The 18,669-nt window shown below is 33.9% G+C and overlaps 1 protein-coding gene across 10 annotated transcripts in view; it reads left to right on the top strand.

Annotated features, from left to right (window-relative positions):
• LOC114330194 (adenylate cyclase type 5) overlaps positions 1–18,669 on the top strand; it is a 1,795,244-nt gene that overhangs the window by 1,108,026 nt on the left and 668,549 nt on the right. For all 10 annotated transcript variants that reach the window (XM_050641848.1, XM_050641851.1, XM_050641852.1 and 7 more), the window contains one exon: positions 16,828–17,025. In XM_050641848.1, the coding sequence (XP_050497805.1) occupies positions 16,828–17,025 (198 nt within the window). The remainder of the gene's footprint in view (positions 1–16,827; positions 17,026–18,669) is intronic.

Raw genomic sequence — 18,669 nt, 5'->3', positions numbered from 1 at the left:
TCGAAAAGTGTTGACTTGGCGAAAAAGCTCTATAGAACAAAAGTTACTTAAAATTAGTCAGTTTACCCATTTCCGGAGTTGTTTTGGACATATGTTTTTTCACCCCCAAGAGGGGGTGAAAGTCACCCCCAGGGCAAAAGCACACGTCGGCACAATATCACTTTTTTTCTTTGACATGTAATCTATGCGTATGCCAAATTTCATGTCAATCCAAGCGGTTCTTTAAAATTTAGAGCAAAAACCGTGAAAGAATGGACTATAAGAAATTATTTAAAATGGGATTTGTATTTGGATTTGGGTATACCAGAAGAAATAATCATAAAAAGCAGACAAGCTGGTGGAACAACGATATTAAAAAAGAAGTCAGAGAAAAGAAAAGGCTGTGGAAAATGTACACACAAAAAAGAAATCAAGAGGCATACGATAAATACAAGGAACAGCGCAACAAAGTTAAAGTAAGGATAAAACAAGAAAAGCAGAACGCCTGGGAAGAATTTGGAAGAACTATGGAAGAAACTAGTAGGTACCCAAAACACAAAATTATTTTATAGAGTATTAAAGAATATGAGAAGTAAAACGGAAATTAAACTACAGCAGATAAAAAATAGAAACGGAAATATAATAACTGAGGATGAGCCCATTATAGAAAGGTGGAGAGAATATTTCAAGGAACTTTTAAACAATGAAAATACAACAGCAGAGAATCGCACACAGATAACATATGAAACACCTGAAAGAGGGCAAGAAGACGTTTATGAAACTAAAATAAAGATGGAAGAAGTTGAAAATGCACTAGAAAAACTAAAAGTTGGTAAAGCAGCAGGGATCGACGGAATAGATACTGAATTATTGAAATATCTTGGACAACAGGGTAAACAAGAATTACATGACCTACTAAATTTAGCGTGGAAAAACAAAAAAAATCCCAAAGGATTTGAACATTTCAATAATACTGCCTATACACAAAAAGGGAGACACGAAAGAGTGCAGTAATTATAGGGGTATATCACTTCTCTGCTCAGCGTTGAAAATCTACGAAATTATCCTAGAAAAGAAACTACGAGAAATAGTTGAGCCTCGACGGGCGGATATAAAAAGTGGATTTAGACCATTACACAGCGTACAAGATCATATGTTCACACTACAGCAAATTACTGAAAAAACACTGTTAAAAAACGATACACTGTACCTGGCGTTTTTAGATATGAAAAAGGCGTTTGACATGGTCAATAGAGAAGGAATATGGCAAAGCCTGATAAACAAGGAAGTAGATGAAGAACTTGTAAGTGTAATAAAGAGTTTGTATCTCAACACAAAAAACCAGGTTAGGACAAGTAACTTAATCTCCGGCGAATTTTCTAATAACGACGGGGTTAGACAAGGTGGAGTGTTGAGCCCACTGTTATTTATTTCCGTTATGGAAGAAGTTATTAAAAAGTGTTGGAAAAAAACTAAAAAATGCGCTATAGGGTATTGAAATTTGCAACAAATAAAAATTGAAGCCTGTGCATTGGCTGATGACATTGTATTAGTTGCAAGAACTGAAAAGGCTCTCGCAGATAACATTAGAATCTGGGCTGAAGAACTAAAAAACTACAACTTAATAATAAATATGGAGAAAACTAAAGTAATGACAATAGCCAACAAAGAAGCAACTGTAAATATTGAAATCGAAGGGCAAAAAATCGAGCAAGTAGACCTCTTTAAGTATTTGGGAATATTGTTAAACAACAAAGGTACACAAGAAGATGAAATTGGAAACAGAATAAAATTGGCAACGAGAACTTATTATTCACTGTATAAAAATTTCCTAAACAAAAAAGAAATATCGAGGAAAACCAAAATGACGGTATATAAAACTGTATATATGCCAATTACAATATATTGGGCAGAAAACAGGGTACTTAATGACAGACAAAGAAAAAGATTACAAGCTACAGAAATGAGATACTTAAGAAAAGTGGTGGGAGCAAGAAGATTAGACAGAAGAAGAAACGAAGATATAAGACATGAATTACAGGTAAAATCGCTCAACGAAAAAGTTGAAGAAAAGAAGTTAAAATGGGCTGGACACATGATAAAAATGAGTGGTGAGAGACAAGTGAAAATGACATGGGAGGCCAAAGCAGTGGGTAAAAGCACGAGGAACAGACCAAGGAAAAGCTGGAACAGTAGTGTAAACGAAATACTCAAGAAAAGAGGAACATCGTCGCAAGAAGCAAAAGTTTTAGCAGCAGATAGGAAGAAGTGGCGTAAATTTGTAGAAAGTATTATATAAAGCAGGAATCATCGACACCTAATGGTAAAAGAGGCAACCGATTATGTGTGTATGTATGTATGTAAAATGGGATTTGTAGGTCTTGTTTTTCCAAAAAAATCTTGAACCACCGGATATGACCTCCCCCTTCACTTACATACCATCCGCCACTGGTACATAGATAGTTTAATTTACTACAAAACAAGTCAAAAAATATCATATGAAAGCAGGAGGTTACCCTAAGACAAGTTTTGAGTCTCTCTTACAAAACTCATGAAAAAACAGATAGGATGTATTGATACATCACTGACGATATGTGGCCATACCAAATAATACATCCTTGATAAATATAAACATTTTTATTGCACAAAATCTTTTCATACATTTTTTTAATGTAATTTACTGTTATTCCTAAATATTTTTAAAAAAATGTGTCGCATTTGCTTTGTAAACCTTTCTTTTGCCTTTCGTAGCCACATATTCCGTTCCCTTCCTGGTTTTTTGTAGACCACATCTCTAAGCTGATTCTAAAAAAAATTAAAATAAATGGTAATTTTTCTATCCTTTACAATTAAAAATCAGAAGAAATATTATTTACAGGTAATAATATGCATAAATAATAATATTTTGTATTTTGACAATGACGTCTGATGTGGAAGTCGAAAGGTTAATAAAATTATTTTTTCAAGTTAGATTGTGGCTTATCCCCCAATTAGAATAGTTAATTACAAAAATGCCACAAATAACTTGCTTTAAAACAATAAATAATTCATTTCATACTTTAGATATATCTATTGTTATTCTTTAACCAATATTCTTCTTCTTCTTTTTTTGCCCTTTAATTCGTCCAAATTTGAACATCTGCTTCACCCAGTTTTCTCCATTCGCTTCTGTTTAGTGCTTTCTGTTTCCAGTGCGTTCCTCCTATCTTTTTAATGTCGTCCCCCATCTCATCTGGGGTCGTCCTCTTGTTTCTTTCCTGTCCATGGTCTCCATTGTTGTATCATGCTATTCCACCTATTGTCCGTTTGTCTAGCGTTATGACCTGCGAAGCTCCATTTTAGTCTGGCTATATGTTGTCCTGCGTCTTTGATTTTGTTTTATTTCTTACCCAGCTGTTTTGCTTTTTGTCTGTCAATTTTACTCCTAACATTGCTCTCTCCATGACTCTTTGTGTCTTCATTATTTTATCCATGTTTGCCGTGGTCAAGGTTCATGTTTGGCAAGCGTATGCAACCAATATTATTTCTCGTTATCTCGTCGTTTACTTAGCACAGATACAAAAAACAAAGAATAAAGAAAATTGAAAACAGATTTCATAAATCATTACATAATTATTTAAACAAAAAAGGTCCAGAGCAAAACTAACCAACCAAAAAGAACAGCTGCAAAAACCACTAATTTCCAACATGTTTCCAACCACAAATTTTTAGGTTAACTTATGATGTTATAAAGTCGATACGCTTTTCTGAGATACAACTGTCTAGTGGCGTTAGTAAATTCTTTTTTGAGAAGTTCAGTTACTAGCCGTGACTGGAAATTACTACACAACCGAACATACTTGCTCTTAGCCAATATTATTAATAGTGAACAGACATGAATAAGATAAACCTTACGCCAATCAATAATTATTTATTTACACCATTATAATGTATTGATAACAAATGAGAAAATTATTTATTGTACAAAACAAAAATATTTTGTAGAAATGAACTCCACAAAATTTTATGTGATTAGTACCTATACAGTCCCACTATTTCTAATAATTCTTTTTTTAATAAAAGATTAAGTTGGTTTAAGCAGGTAATAATGTGAAGTAGGAATTTTTGTGTTGTATGTTTCCTATTCCGAATGTGTCAAAATGAATCTCAGCAAAGCGAATTCAGTATACCACACCCCCATCGAGTTATCAAATAATCCTAGTTGCCAGTTGTGGTATTGATACTTAAGATTTGCTTTATTATATTTATTGTCTTCTATTGCTCATATTTTTATTTATTTACATTGAATATTAATTTGTTTTGTTGTATAATCCACTTAGCAATAATTATGTGATATATTTGACTTAAAGTGAATTCAAAAATTGTTTGTAATTGGGCGACAATGTCAACTTAGATCTCTGATGTAGATAATGACGTGCAATGGTATCTATATTGTACGGACTGTATTATTAATTATTAGATTAAGCATATTACTTGTGTGACATAAGCTATTGGAACAGCACAGTCTCTTAAACGAACAGATGGAAGTGAAGTTCTGTCAATATATTTTTCTAAAATATATTTTGAACCTACAATACACTATTTTTGTTAGGTTTCCATACTCCTCTATTAACAAATCTTATCCATACTTCACGCCTTTCAGGAGCTTTTGGAAACCTAAAAATACAAATATATGATTATAATTCGACCAAGATTGTGCTGCAGATAATACATTTCTGGGTGTTTTAGTCCTTATTTCGAAAAAGCCAATTATAACTGTAGTATTTCCATGGAAAGATTCTTTAAGTAAATTTGGCACAGTTTTCTTTAAAATGTCTCTATCAGGCCAGAACACAAAACTTTTTAACGTAAGGCACATTATATGCAAAGTATTTTTGAAATAAGTTGATACCGAGTAGGGTGAAATACCAAACCTATATCCCAAATCTTTATAATCTAAGTTTAAGCTTAGTTTAGCTAAAGTAAGCAATACTTGACCACTTGGTGACACAACAATATTTTGGTGGTACTTGATAAATGGTGTAATATACTTAAAAGCTAATTTTAAAAACATCGTAATTTGCTAATGCAGTATAATTTTTAGTTTTGGCATCATCATTTTCTATACTTTCACAAGATAAAGCTAGTTTCTTAAGCTGATATTTAAAATCGTGTGTTAATGTTAATGACAAAATATATTTTAATTTTTCCATTGTAATATCTGTTTGACAGTTTGACTACTTAGCAAAATCTTGTCTTGAACTAAACTAGCTTGTATACCAAATAACTGCTATCTACCACTAACTATCCACTGTTTCTAAATCTACTAAAGTAACAGTAACCTATCATTAATGAAAAATGTGTAAAATCATATACCGTCTACCTAGTATTTGTAGAATATAAGACAGTCCAGTGCAATTTAAATCATTTCAATACAAATAAAAAAGCCGTTTTTTCTTGTAGGTACCCTTTTCTTTTAATTCTTCCTTTGATACCGCTCCATTTTAGATTTTGGGAACTCATTTCATTGTGTTTATACCCCATATTTATTGAAGGAACCCAATCTGGATTGTTATTATCGGTTAAGTCGGCTGGTTTTCCTATAAGAATAAAATGTTAACATCTTCAAAAATCGTTAATGTTGTAACTTACCAGATATAAAATGATTAGAGGAGACAGGAGAATTTTCATTCCGCTAGTTGCTGTCTCTCAGATGATAACTTATTTAGTTCAGTTTTGTGCTTAGAATGTAGCACTGATGATAAGTGGTAAAGGTTAACTTTATCACGATTACTTTGCATTTCACACTCCAAAACACAACATCAATGAGGCATATTATCTTTCTAAATTAATACTTCCAGAGAAACTGTTAAACTAAATCATTTTACAACATAAAATTACAAAGAAACACAACTAAAATGATCTAAAACACATTAAGAACCTGATAGAATAACATTTATATTTGCCTCCCGGTAGCCAAATTGATTTAATTTTGACAGCATGTTGAAACGGCCTATACCAAAATAACCTATTAATTGTGCGCAAGATATAGCTGCATCCCCAATAACTAAATTGAGGGAGTGGCATTCACTTAGCATAAAAGACCACGAGGATATTCTTTGCAAAACGAGCTTGTACACCTTTATTTTTTCTCTTCATGTTAGAGCCGTTATCATATCCTTGGCCTTACAATTATCTATGTAAATTCAAATAAAATCATTTATTAATTTTTTTATTATCTCATTAGACTAGGTCTATGACTCGATACCTAGAACCAAGCTATGATTCTAGGTATCGAGTGACTAGGACAAACAATAGACTGCATGCTAAAATTAAAACCCGGTACTGTGGAATAAGAACATCAGTATAAAAACAAAAAGAAGAACATATAACACCATGACAAGAAGTATTCTGACTAATGGGTGTGAAAATGGAATAAAAAATACGAAAACCAAATGCAAAATAAGAGCAACAGAGATGGAATACCTAAGGAGGAGCTGTAGAAGAGATAGAATAAATAACATAATAGATTAAGAAAATAATGGTAATGAATTCAAGAGATAATAGACTACATAGAAAAAAAGAGATTAACCTGGTACGGACATGGCAGAACAGCCGACCAAAATCGTTGGTTAACCTTCCGATGACCAACCTTTTTTTGTTACACGGATGACCAAGGGGGGGAAAATGACCCCAGGTCAAATATGTCAAAAATAACAACAAAAAAATGAGGTTTTTTTTTAATTTTATTAATTTTATTTTATGGCATGGACTTTCATTCAGCCAGTCACAACATGATTATTAGTGTCATGTGTAGTGTGTATGTTGAGTAAGTGTCTTGTTACTTTGCAAAGTCGACGTCATTAGCGTAAAACTACTTGGAATTACACATAATAGACGGTATTTTACTAAACATCAACTTCAGAATATATTTTTTATTCGTAAAATATAGGGAATTTTTTTTATTTCAAAATATGACGATATCTAGAATGATATTAAAGTCAAATAAAAAAATAATTAGTTAAAAATTAAAAATAGTTTTGAATTTATTAAAGAAAAACATACGCTGGGGTCACAATTTCCCCCGCTTGGTCATCCGAAGGTTAAACAGAATAACAGATTGGTGCCCGATAGGAAGAAAGGCGACTGGCAAAACAGAAAGAACTGAAGAGAACGGTTGAGTGAAAGAATACATTGAAAACTGTGGAAATCCTTATATACAGGGTGTTTCTAAATAAATGCGACAAACTTTAAGGAGTAATTCTATACGAAAAAATAATGACAGTTTGGCTGTATAAACGTATGTCCGCAAATGCTTCGTTTCCGAGATATGGGGTGTTGAAATTTTTCTTACAAACTGACGATTTGTTATATTTATTGCTCTAAAGCCGGTTAAGATATGCAAATGATATTTGATGTGTTTTGAAAGGTAATTATTGCGCATTTTTTGCACAGGTAATGGTCTGAATTTTTTTTAAAGAAAAACATAGTACGCCACTGAGATATTTCAAATAAAAAATCATTTTAGAATTATTCGTTCAATTTGTGATACAAAAATCTATTCTTCCTTTTTTTTTCATACGTCGGTCGTGCAGTTTTTAAGCAAAAAGTGAAACATCTTAACGCTTACAAAGTATTCGAAATAAATTTCTATACAGGGTGAGGCAGATAAAGGGCCTATTAGAAATATCTCGAGAACTAAAGCTAAGAGAATAATGAAAATTGGAATATAAGGGTTTTGAGGTATAAACTATTTAATGAAAATATTTTGGTCTCTTTGCTACTTCCGGTTATACCGGAAGTTGATTGTAAATTCGTATTTTTAAATAGGACACCCTATATATTTTTACATTTTGGATTCTCCTCGATTTCTTCTTTCTTAAAATATAAGGTTTTTTAATATTATACAGGGTAGGTTAAAAGATAATTACGTTTTCTTATTAATTTCGTAGCAATATTCACATCCTGTAGGATTGTAGCAGTTTGACATAATAAACTCTATTAATGTTCAAATGATTTTTAATATAGTCTACTATTGTTAAGAGTTATTGGTATAGTTAAATCTTTCATTTTAGTATACAGGGTTGGTCAAAACTCGGAATGAGTATTTTCTGAGTTTTCTTAAATGGAACACCCTGTATTTTAGTATTGTAATGAAATATTATTTTATGGTACTTTTTTATTTATTAAGCATTCCCTATACCTAACTGCCTTAATTCGTGAGTTATTGGTGATTGCAATCAATCATTAATTGTAACACAAAATAGGTGACATTGTATTAGGTTGGCCGTGAAAATATTCAATCACAAATAATTTTTTGGAAATAAATACATATTAATCTAGACTTGTACTTAAAATTGCCAATAATGGTTGAGCTATCAAAATACCATCGAAGTTAAGATTGTTGGTGCGATTAACAATTAAGCACAAATTAAAGCAGTTAGGTATAGGGAATGCTTAAGAAGTAAAAAAGTACCATGGAATATCATCTCATTAAAATACTAAAATATAGGGTGTTCCATTTAAGAAAACTCAGAAAATACTCATTCCGAGTTTCGACCCACCCTGTATACTAAAATTAAAAATTTAGCTACACTAATAATTGTTAACAAAAGTAGACTATATTAAAAATCATTTGAACATAAATAGAGTTTATTATGTCAAACTACTACAATCCTACAGGGTGTGAATATTGCTACGAAATTAATAAGAAAACGTAATTATCTTTTAACCTACCCTGTATAATGTTACAAAACCTTATATTTTGGGAAAGAAGGAAACGAGGGGAATCCAAAAATGTAAAAATATACAGGGTTTCCCATTTAAAAAAACGAAGTTATAAGCAACTTCCGGTATAAGCGGAAGTACCAAATCGATGAAAATATTTTCATTAAATAGATCAGGCTTCAAAACCCCCTTATTCCAATTTTGATAATTCAGTTACCTATAGTTCTTGAGATATTTCTAATAGGCCCTTTATCTGCCTCACCCTATATATTCATATGAAAAAGTACTTGTCATTTCTAATTATTCATACATACCCAGTTTGTTTTTTTTTTATTTCAAATTACACACCCACGGACACACGACAATGTTAATAATGCAAAGTTTACAGAACAGGAAGACAAAACTATTTAACCATTGAGGCTATGATGACAAGCGCCAGTATAATAATAATATCACTGACTATTCATAAATTTGTTGATATTTCGTAAATATGATCTTCGTGTATTTTAAGTATCTATCTATAACATCGTTACCATAAAGTGATAGGCAACTATTTTCAATGGGAAATAAGCCACAATTTTACCAAAAAAAAAATTATTTTATTATAATTTTATTTTATTATAAAAATGCCACCAGGAAATAGCTTCAGAACAACATAAAGTGACAGGTACCTGACAAATGACCTTCAAAAGCCATAACAATTTTTAGGTTGCAATATTTTTATTAGAGAATTCTTGTGAGCTAGAAATGGTTTTCTTATTGTTACAATTATTCAATAATAATTGTCTTAGGACTAATCTTAGCCCAAAGATAATCTATAAAGTTTAAAAAAATATGAATGTAAAAAATATTATATTTATATATTTGGCGCCCGGGCCGTCGCCCGGCTCGCCCGCCCTTTTATCCGGCGCTGAATACAACATCTACTCAGTTTGATAAACGAATGGATACGTCCAGACAAGCCACTTTGTTTTTAAAAACGAAAGGAAGAGATAAAGGAAGACAGACGTAGAAAAGTAAAGGTAAAAATTATAAATAGTTTATCCCAAATACACGAGAAATTTAAGTTCGAAGTAAGTCAAATTAATAATAAAATAGACAAACTAGAAGATCAACAGCACGATATGAAAAACAATTTAGTTACTAAAAAACGACAACAAAATCACTTAAAATCCAGTTTAGAAAGACAAATAACTGAGTAAGAAATAAAAATGGATACCCAAGCTTCTTTACATGAAGTTGTTGCCGTTACTAAACTCGAATTAGAATAAACAGTTTCATCATATCGCATAGTTCACCCAGACACAATTAGGATTAGCAAACTTTTAAACGACGTTACTGATCATGGCCCTCGGAAGCCAAGATCCGGCAGGGGAGGAAAAGACAAGGCCTCTGAGGTCGTTAATCAGCGAACTCCTTGTCAGAAGAACGAAGACGAAAGAATAAGACTGTCAAACACTAGAATTGGAACCTGGAATGTTCAAAGTATGTTTGAGCTGGTAAGATGCACAATATTCTTCAAAAAATGAACAGGTTGAATATTGATGTACTGGGTATCAGTGAAGCCAGGTGGCCCAACTCAGGTTGCTTCTCAATAAATGAAGCCTCAATATATTATTCCGGTAGCGAGGACAATCTACATAGACACGGCGTGGCAGTAATAGTTAATAAAATATCTAACAGATCAGTGGAAGCTTTCTAGCAGAAGCTATCTAGCAGAGCTTTTTTTCTATCTCAGAAAGAGCAATGGTACAGTTAGTGACATCTCACGCCAAAGTGAACTTGATACAAGTGTATGCTCCTACCTAGAATGCCTACGAAGAAGAAGTTGAATTATTTTATCGGGATATCGAAGAGGCGCTGAAAATAACGAAAACTAGAGAAATCACGCTAGTCCTAGATGATCTCAGTGCAAAGATTGGAAGGGGGCAAAGCGGAAAGTGTGTGGGAAATTATGGTCTGGGAAATCGTAACGAGAGAGGGGACCGTCTATTACAATTTTGCCAAGAGCAGAACTTGATTATTACAAACACATTTTTCAAGCTACCAAACAGACAACTCTATACATGGCGATCGCCCGCTGATACATCCGAGAAAGTAGTTAGAAACCAGATAGCCTACATTATGATAAATGAAAGATACCGTAATGCTATTAAAGCCGTGAAAGTATATCCCGGAGCAGACGTGGCCTCAGACCATAACACACTTATCGCCAGGATTACACTCACGCTTAAAAACATTAAAAGACATAAAAGAACTACTACAATAGATACAAGCAAGCTTAAACAACAAAACGCAAAAGAATGCCTCCAACACAAACTGCATGTGAACTGTACCAAACTGAACATAGACACCAATGATATAGACGAGCACTGGGATCGACTAAAACATTGTCTACTAGAAACGTGCAAAGAAATACTGAATACTTCTAAAAAAAGAAATAAAGAATGAATGAACGACGAGATACTCAATACTCAATATGATAGAACAACGTAGACAATATAAGAACAAAGGTGACATAAATACAGGGAGATTAACTACCAGATAAGAAGGATGATAAAGCAGGCAAAAGAAAAACACTTTGAAGAGAAATGCAAAGATATCGAGGACCTTCAAAAAGATACGATCTATTTAATTTACACAAGAAACTTAAAGAAATTGCATGGCTAAGAAAATAAAATCTCACTGGTGCACTTCTGGATAGGCACGGTATTATTATAACACAGATCGATGAGAAAGTACAACGCTGGGCAGAATACATAGATGAACTGTTCGATGAAGAAAGGGGAGACCTAGAAAACGTACAACTTACTTCAGAAAAAATAGGTCCAGATATCACAAAAGAAGAAATAGCACACGCATTAAAAACAATGAAGAACGGAAAAAGCCCTGGATCTGACATGCTTGCTATCGAATTAATAAAAATTATAAATGAACATAAAATATAGCTGTAGCAACAACGAATTGTTTCGGTCAGCAGTTTCGGAAATACGTATAGCCCTGATGATCGCCAACCTTCGGAACGAAGATGGCACTTGAAGAAGATAAATGAACAGCTCTTTAATGTTCTAGTGATACTCTTGAACCAAATTTATAGCTCAGCCGTATTACCCAAAGAATGGTTAAAATCGATTTTTGTTTGTCTCCCCAAAAAGAAAAACGCAAGAGAATGCGCCGATTACCGCACCATTAGCTTGATGTCCCATGTGCTGGAGTTGCTACTGAAAGTCATCCATAAGCGAATATATCTTAAACTGGACATAGATATTAATGATACACAATTTGCAATGGTGCCTAGACGTCAATCAAATATATGTCTGTTTTATTGACTATAATAAAGCTTTCTATAAAGTACGACATGAACAATTACTGAATGTTCGGAAATTAAACAAGATAGACTACAATGACCTCAGGATCATACTTAATTTATACTATAAGCAGCGAGCAAACGTGGGGTAAGACAGGGATGCGTATTGTCGCCAGGTCTCTTTAATGACTACTCGGAAGAGATCCTAAAAAAGCTCTTGAGGGTGAAACAGCTGGAATAAAGGGGAACGGAGTTCCCATTAACAACATTAGATATGCGGATGACACTGTCGTCTTAGCAAAAAGTTGAAGATCTTCAGAGACTGGTTAACAGAATAGCGATATATATCTAAAGAATACGGTCAAACAGTGAACATCAAGAAGATAAAATTTATGAGAATATATTTATCTAAAACTCAAAGAAATAACGAGAATCTCCTCATAAACTGAACCAATGTCGAACGAGTAGACCAATATGCATATCTTGGAACAATCATCAACTTCACAAATGATTACTTCCAGGAGATTAAAATTAGAATAGAAAAGGATAGAGCAAATTCTAACAAAATGAGAAAAGTGCTCTGCACAAGAGATCTAAAGCTAGAGCTAAGAGTAAGGTGGGCTAGGTACTACGTTTTCTCGACTCTGTTTTACGGATTGGAAGCTTGGACCTTGAATGCAGCATCAGCGAAAAACTGGGAATCATTTGAGTTGTGGGTATATAGAAGAATTCTGAAAATATCATGGACAGAACACGTCACAAACAAAGAAGTTCTGAGAAAGATAAATAAAGAAATAGAAGCAATCAAAACAATCAAAACCAGAAAATTGAAATATTTTGGGCATATTACACGTGGAGATAGATACAACTAGATCCAGTTGATTATGCAACGAAAGATTCAAGAAAAGAGAAGCATAGGAAGACGCAGAATATCGTGACTGAGCAACCTGAGAGAATGGTACGGATGTGCATCAAATGAACTTTTCACAGCATCCGTCTCCAAATTTCGTGTAGCTATGATGATTGCCGACCTCCGCCGCGGAGATGGCACTTGAAGAAGAAGAAACTTTTAAAACCACCCACGTTGGATGGTTGAACAGCTTGGGAAACTTATCATTTTTAATTTGGAAGTTGCGGCCAAATTAAATGACTGAGCTGAGAACGGCAGCTTTCTTGGTAGTGTCACTTCGAGGACAGGTAGATCGTTCAAGCTTTAAAGAAAAATGTGGCCAACAGCGGAAGTAGCAATAAACTTCTTAGGAAGTAACGAGTTCTGTCCCTGCAGCTACTTTCTTTCTTTTTGAGTGTATAATAACAGCTCCTCAAAACTTATTTTTGAAGAACAACTACTTGGAGTTGCATCAGAAATATTAGTTGTATGGTTTTCCACAATCTGGTCTTTATTTACCGACTGATCAATATTGCCGGCGGTAATAGCATCAATATTAGTATTTGCGGTTTCAACTACAACTATTGTTTGGTCTTCTAATCTCTTTTGTTCTTTCCATCTTTTTAGAATTTCAGGGTGGTATATTTCCTCTGATATGACATGACGGTTAAATGGATATATACCAGCTTTTCTAAACCCGTTTTTGATAATTTCTGCGCTTACGTTTTTTCATGTAGTGCCTATCATCAGATCAGAGAAAACTCTTTTTTTGTAATTTTAAGGCCAGCATTATATCTCTGCCAGGTTACGAGTTGTTGGTCCCAATCGTCTTTTACAGGCTTAAATGTGGCTAAATCTAAAGTCTGCAGAAGGTGGCTGATATGAGAAGGAAGTTTGATGATTGTGATATCATTTTGTCGTGCTAATTAAACTAGTTCAATACTAATATGGGTACTATGACCTTCATATATCAACAGTACCAGTACCTATTTTCTCCTAATGCGGGAATAAAAGTTTCTTTTTATATATTTAAAAAATATGTCACTCTCCATTTATCCATTGGGACTGGCTGCATAAGCGGTTCCCGGAAATGAGTTCTTGTTATCTGGTAGCCAGGAATCCCAAGTACTTTTCCCTTGAATACGTCTAGTGGTGGTGCCTTCGTCCCTGATGCAGAAACTGCTGAAAGAACCGTGGTGTTTTCTCTTCCTGGACCGGAAGTAGTTTTAAGACTCGGTTTACCTTTAGCTTCCACGACTTTGGTTTTTTTGGGGTCGTGAGAAATGGAGGCGTCCATATTCCACACGAGTTGCGGCTGGTCCTCTAATTTTAGCTGAACTAAAGTTTTTTTGAGAATATCAAAATATTCTTGAATGATGAAAGGATCTGTCATTTTTTTCTTGAGTACTCCACAGCTTAGGGATTTTTATGCTAAGTTGGTGACGTCGTTTAAAACTCCCGAATCACTCATCCCCAGGAGTGTTATCCTTGAATGGAGTTTTTATATCACTTTTGGTAACAAATTCGCGAACAATCTCTAATAGTTCCAATCTGGATATTCCAAATTCCCACTGCTCCATAGTTTTTATCTAGTTTAATCTAGTCTGATCTTGGAGTGGAATCGTTGGAGCCCTCCCTTGCGATTTGCTTTTAACTCGTCGAGCACCAGTCAGATGGTAGAATAATTTTGTTTTAGGTATATTATATAAGATATGTGCCGGTATATTGAACAAACCCGTCTTTTTATCTCTGCCACTGCGTGATTTAAATCATCTTGGATATATTTGGTTGCTCCATCCTACTTCCGTTTATAGTTTCTCACTATGCTCAATCTAGAATTAAAAATTAAAAGATAGTTTTGCAAGTTTAGAGTTGCCCCAGTACACGTGGTCACATTTACCTCAGTAGGCAATCTAAACAAGGTAAGTGTGACGTAAGCCATAATTCAGTTAAAAATTAAAATTGGCAATTTTTTTAATACATACAATGTAATATATTTGTTAAACAATCCTGCATACCATAAAATATTTACTTTCCACCTAATACTCGCTTCTCACAAAATTTGCAAACAATGCACACTAAACATCAACAAGTTAATTTGTACTAACATACGCCAACGGTCAAATATTAATTCTACAAACTACGTATTTGCATAGATCGCTGTTTAAAGAACTTAAGTTTCTACTCACAAGATGCCGCTGACATTCCTAAATTGTAGAAAGTTTTATATAGTATAGTCACAATTATTGCCCCACAATTACACTTCCCCGGTTTTACCTTATATTGTTTTCCAAAGTCACAAGAGCCACTACAATTTACTCACAATGTGCAATATATTGCAAAGGTCGTATACACCGTTTGTTAATAATGTACAATATACTGTACAGTTCACATCCCTTAAAAGGGACAACAGGGAATTATTTTGAGTACTTACGCCAAAATGTTAAAAAAAACAAAGGAATATGTCTACCTAATTTCAAATTTGTATCTTAAAAAACAAAAATGCATTAGCGAAATGGTTAAATAGAAAACTCGATAGATATATACTTAGTTTAGAAAATGTATCTCTTTATTTAGCTAATTTAAAAAATAATACCATTATTTAAAATATAATAAATTATTAATTTCAAAATTTTATGACGGTATTTAATATTTTGACGAGAATTATACATAATTTTAAAATTTCACCTTGTATTATTCATAATAAACCCTACATAATACACTTTTTTGATGTGAGGTTGTTTAGCTTAGATTCTACTAGTTTAGATTCTAAAGCATACAGCATTCTACGATCCAGGGTGTTCCATTAAAATTAAAGGTCATGGACTATGCTAAACTAAACCTAAAGCTAAAACCAAGCTAAACTAAGCTAAACTAAGGTAAACCAAGTTTATATATAATATAAAAATAAAGAAAATAAATACATTTAAGATAATGAATACAGAAAGAAAATAAATACACTAAGAGCCGGTACCTATAGGTGAAATTTTCTAATCATTTTAGGCACGATAAGAGTCTATAACTTAAATAGTAGAACTTAAAAGAAAACGTATGAACACTGTGCCGTCACTTTTTAGTGGCACATGCGTTCACAGTGGAGCATCAAACTTTCAACTTAAGGGCGAGATAAATAAATTAAAACGTATCCTCCAGAGAGTTTTGTGATTTTTGTTGTATCTAGAGTGGTTACATGAACTTCGTACGTGCCCTATTTCACCAAAATTCTGGCTCCTTATGCTTCATTTTCTTATATGAAATGTCTTTCTTCATGTTAAAAATTTGGTCAAGTTTGTTTTCATCTTCTTCTTCATTTACACTCCTAAATTTACCTTACCCACCAGAGGCCTGCGTAGCGGATTCGTATTCGAAGGCGGCGGATAAGACATCGACCAGTGTCTTGGTAATCGCAGCTACGTTTCGTAATCACGATGACCATCAGTAAATTTTTGAACATTTAACTTTCTATCATATCTTTGGGAGCTCTTCCATCATGTCGTACTAACCTGACAATATCTAACTCATATTCTTGAGGAGATTCATCTCGCTTTTGCCTTCGATTTTAAACTGCGACTGATAGACATGTTCTAAGTTTTCGTACGCATATCGCAGGTTTAGTCTCTTCTTAAGTTGTTCGAAATGATCTCTCTCCTGTACAACTATGACCTGAAAGACATCCTAGGCAATATTCGAATGTATCGTCTGCTCGTTTATCCAGTCAGGGTTATCTTTACCTGGGAATCTGGAAGGGCGTGGAATCGTCGACCAGACAGGTTCGGAATGTTGGTGAACACCTCCTTTTACTAGTATGTTCTAGAAAATCGGAGGTTATTGAACGTCGCGATTATATTGTGTAGGCAGCTAGCGTAACAATATTCTGAGAATTAAGTCAATGCTAGTAGACTGCAAGTTATATGGCACTAATTTAGAATAACCTCTTATTTTTTAGGTTGGAGCCATTCCAAGGTCTCCTCCTGTACGGGAAAATGGATCTGCTCCCAACTCCAGTCCCGATTTGGAAGGCAATGAGGTTGAAGCTGAACTACTGGTTTCTCCCAATCAGGTTCGACAGCAAAGTGGGGTTTTCGCCAAACTCAGAAGACTTATGAAAAAAGTTTGCAGTACTCATCAGTTCAGGAATGAACAGGTCAGTATTTCAAATCTACTATTTTGATTAGAATTTTTAGTATTCAATTTATAAATTAATTAAATTAGATTTTAAATTTGAGATGTGACTAACTTAGTAAGAATAAATCTGTTTTGTCTAAGATAAAAAGAGGGATATTCGGAGATATAATAAGCTATCTCCACACACAGTTTAACGTAGGTATATTATTTTTAAGATCATTACTTTAATACTCTTTTTTTATAGAAATTTCATAAGCTGAGGCAACGTATGATTTGCTAGACCCTTCATCAAATTTAAGCTAATGCCCAAAAAGTTGAATGTACTCTAGTACGTTTTTATTTTTTTCTTTCGGTATTTATAATTTCCCATGTAGATATTGACAGCCAGTGTGGCAATGATAATTATATGTGTTACTGGTCGGAATACTTCTATGCTGGATGTTGCAGACTAGGTCTCTGGATACGGGCATAACAAAGAGCGTGACCCGTCAAAATAGCCCGGTCAAAACAGCCCCGTCAAAAAAGCCCCGTCAAAATATCCCGAACACAAAATAGCCTCGACGAAATAGCCCGCAAACAAAATAGCCCCGACAAAATAGATCGCACACAAAATAGCCCCGGTCAAAACAGCCCCGGCTAAAATAGCCCCGGCTAAAACAGCCTCTTATAAAAAATTACATAATTATTTATACAAGGTGTCCAAAAACTTTTTTTTTTAATTTAAATTATTTGACAAAAAGGAAGAACGTATTTAATTTATTTAATTTAAAATGCATTTTACTGTTGCCCGAAAACAGAAAAAACGTTTATATCATTGTTTATATCAAGACAATATCATGTTTATATCAAGAAAATTTTTATTTAATGTGGTTAAGATAAACATCTGAATAGAAGATAATTACCATTTTCGAAAAAATGTATTTTTAAGGAATCATTTCATGATGAATTCTGAAGGTAGCTTTTTTTCGGGGCTATTTTGTCGGGGCTATTTTGTCGGTGCTATTTTGTCGGGGCTATTTTGTCGGCGGGCTATTATGCCGCGACTATTTTGTCTGCAGGCTATTTTATCGGGAGCTATTTTGTGTGCGGGATATTATATCGGGGCTATTTTGTCGGAGCTTTTTTGACGGGGCTATTTTGACGGGGTACCAACAAAGAGACATGGATGTGCGCGGAGGAGGTCACGGTAGCAACGGTCGAGGTTTACATCGATGAGGGGCAGAATATACCGAAGATACCTCTCTTCGATTTACGATTTCTGAAATAGCTAACACATACAGGTCTGTGACGCCTTGTATGGTGAGAATTTTTTGGTCTGTGAGACCCTGTATGGTAACATTTTCGGGAAAACTCGGTTTGAAATTTTTCGCGGTATTTTCTTTAAAGATAGAGATACCAGCACCGGTATCGATAAGTAGTTTAAAACTTGTTTGATCATTCTGTTATATAATAAATATTTTTAGAGTTTACAGCTAGAAGAGTGCTCAGAGAAATTTCTGTTCTGGAAAATTCAGAGACGTGTTCATGTCGTCCAAATTTAGAGTTTGGATTTGACTTTCTATTTGAGACAAACGTTCGCGCATTGAAATGGCATTGTCTGGTGGGTGGTTCTGATTTGGAACTGCGTGAAAACCTGATAGTCCTGATCAATTAATTCAGTTGA

Source organism: Diabrotica virgifera, chromosome 1 (assembly GCF_917563875.1).
Source record: "Diabrotica virgifera virgifera chromosome 1, PGI_DIABVI_V3a".
NCBI lineage: Eukaryota > Metazoa > Arthropoda > Insecta > Coleoptera > Chrysomelidae > Diabrotica > Diabrotica virgifera.
Note: the sequence above shows the minus strand (reverse complement) of the source record. Positions and strands in the feature narration are given on the sequence as shown.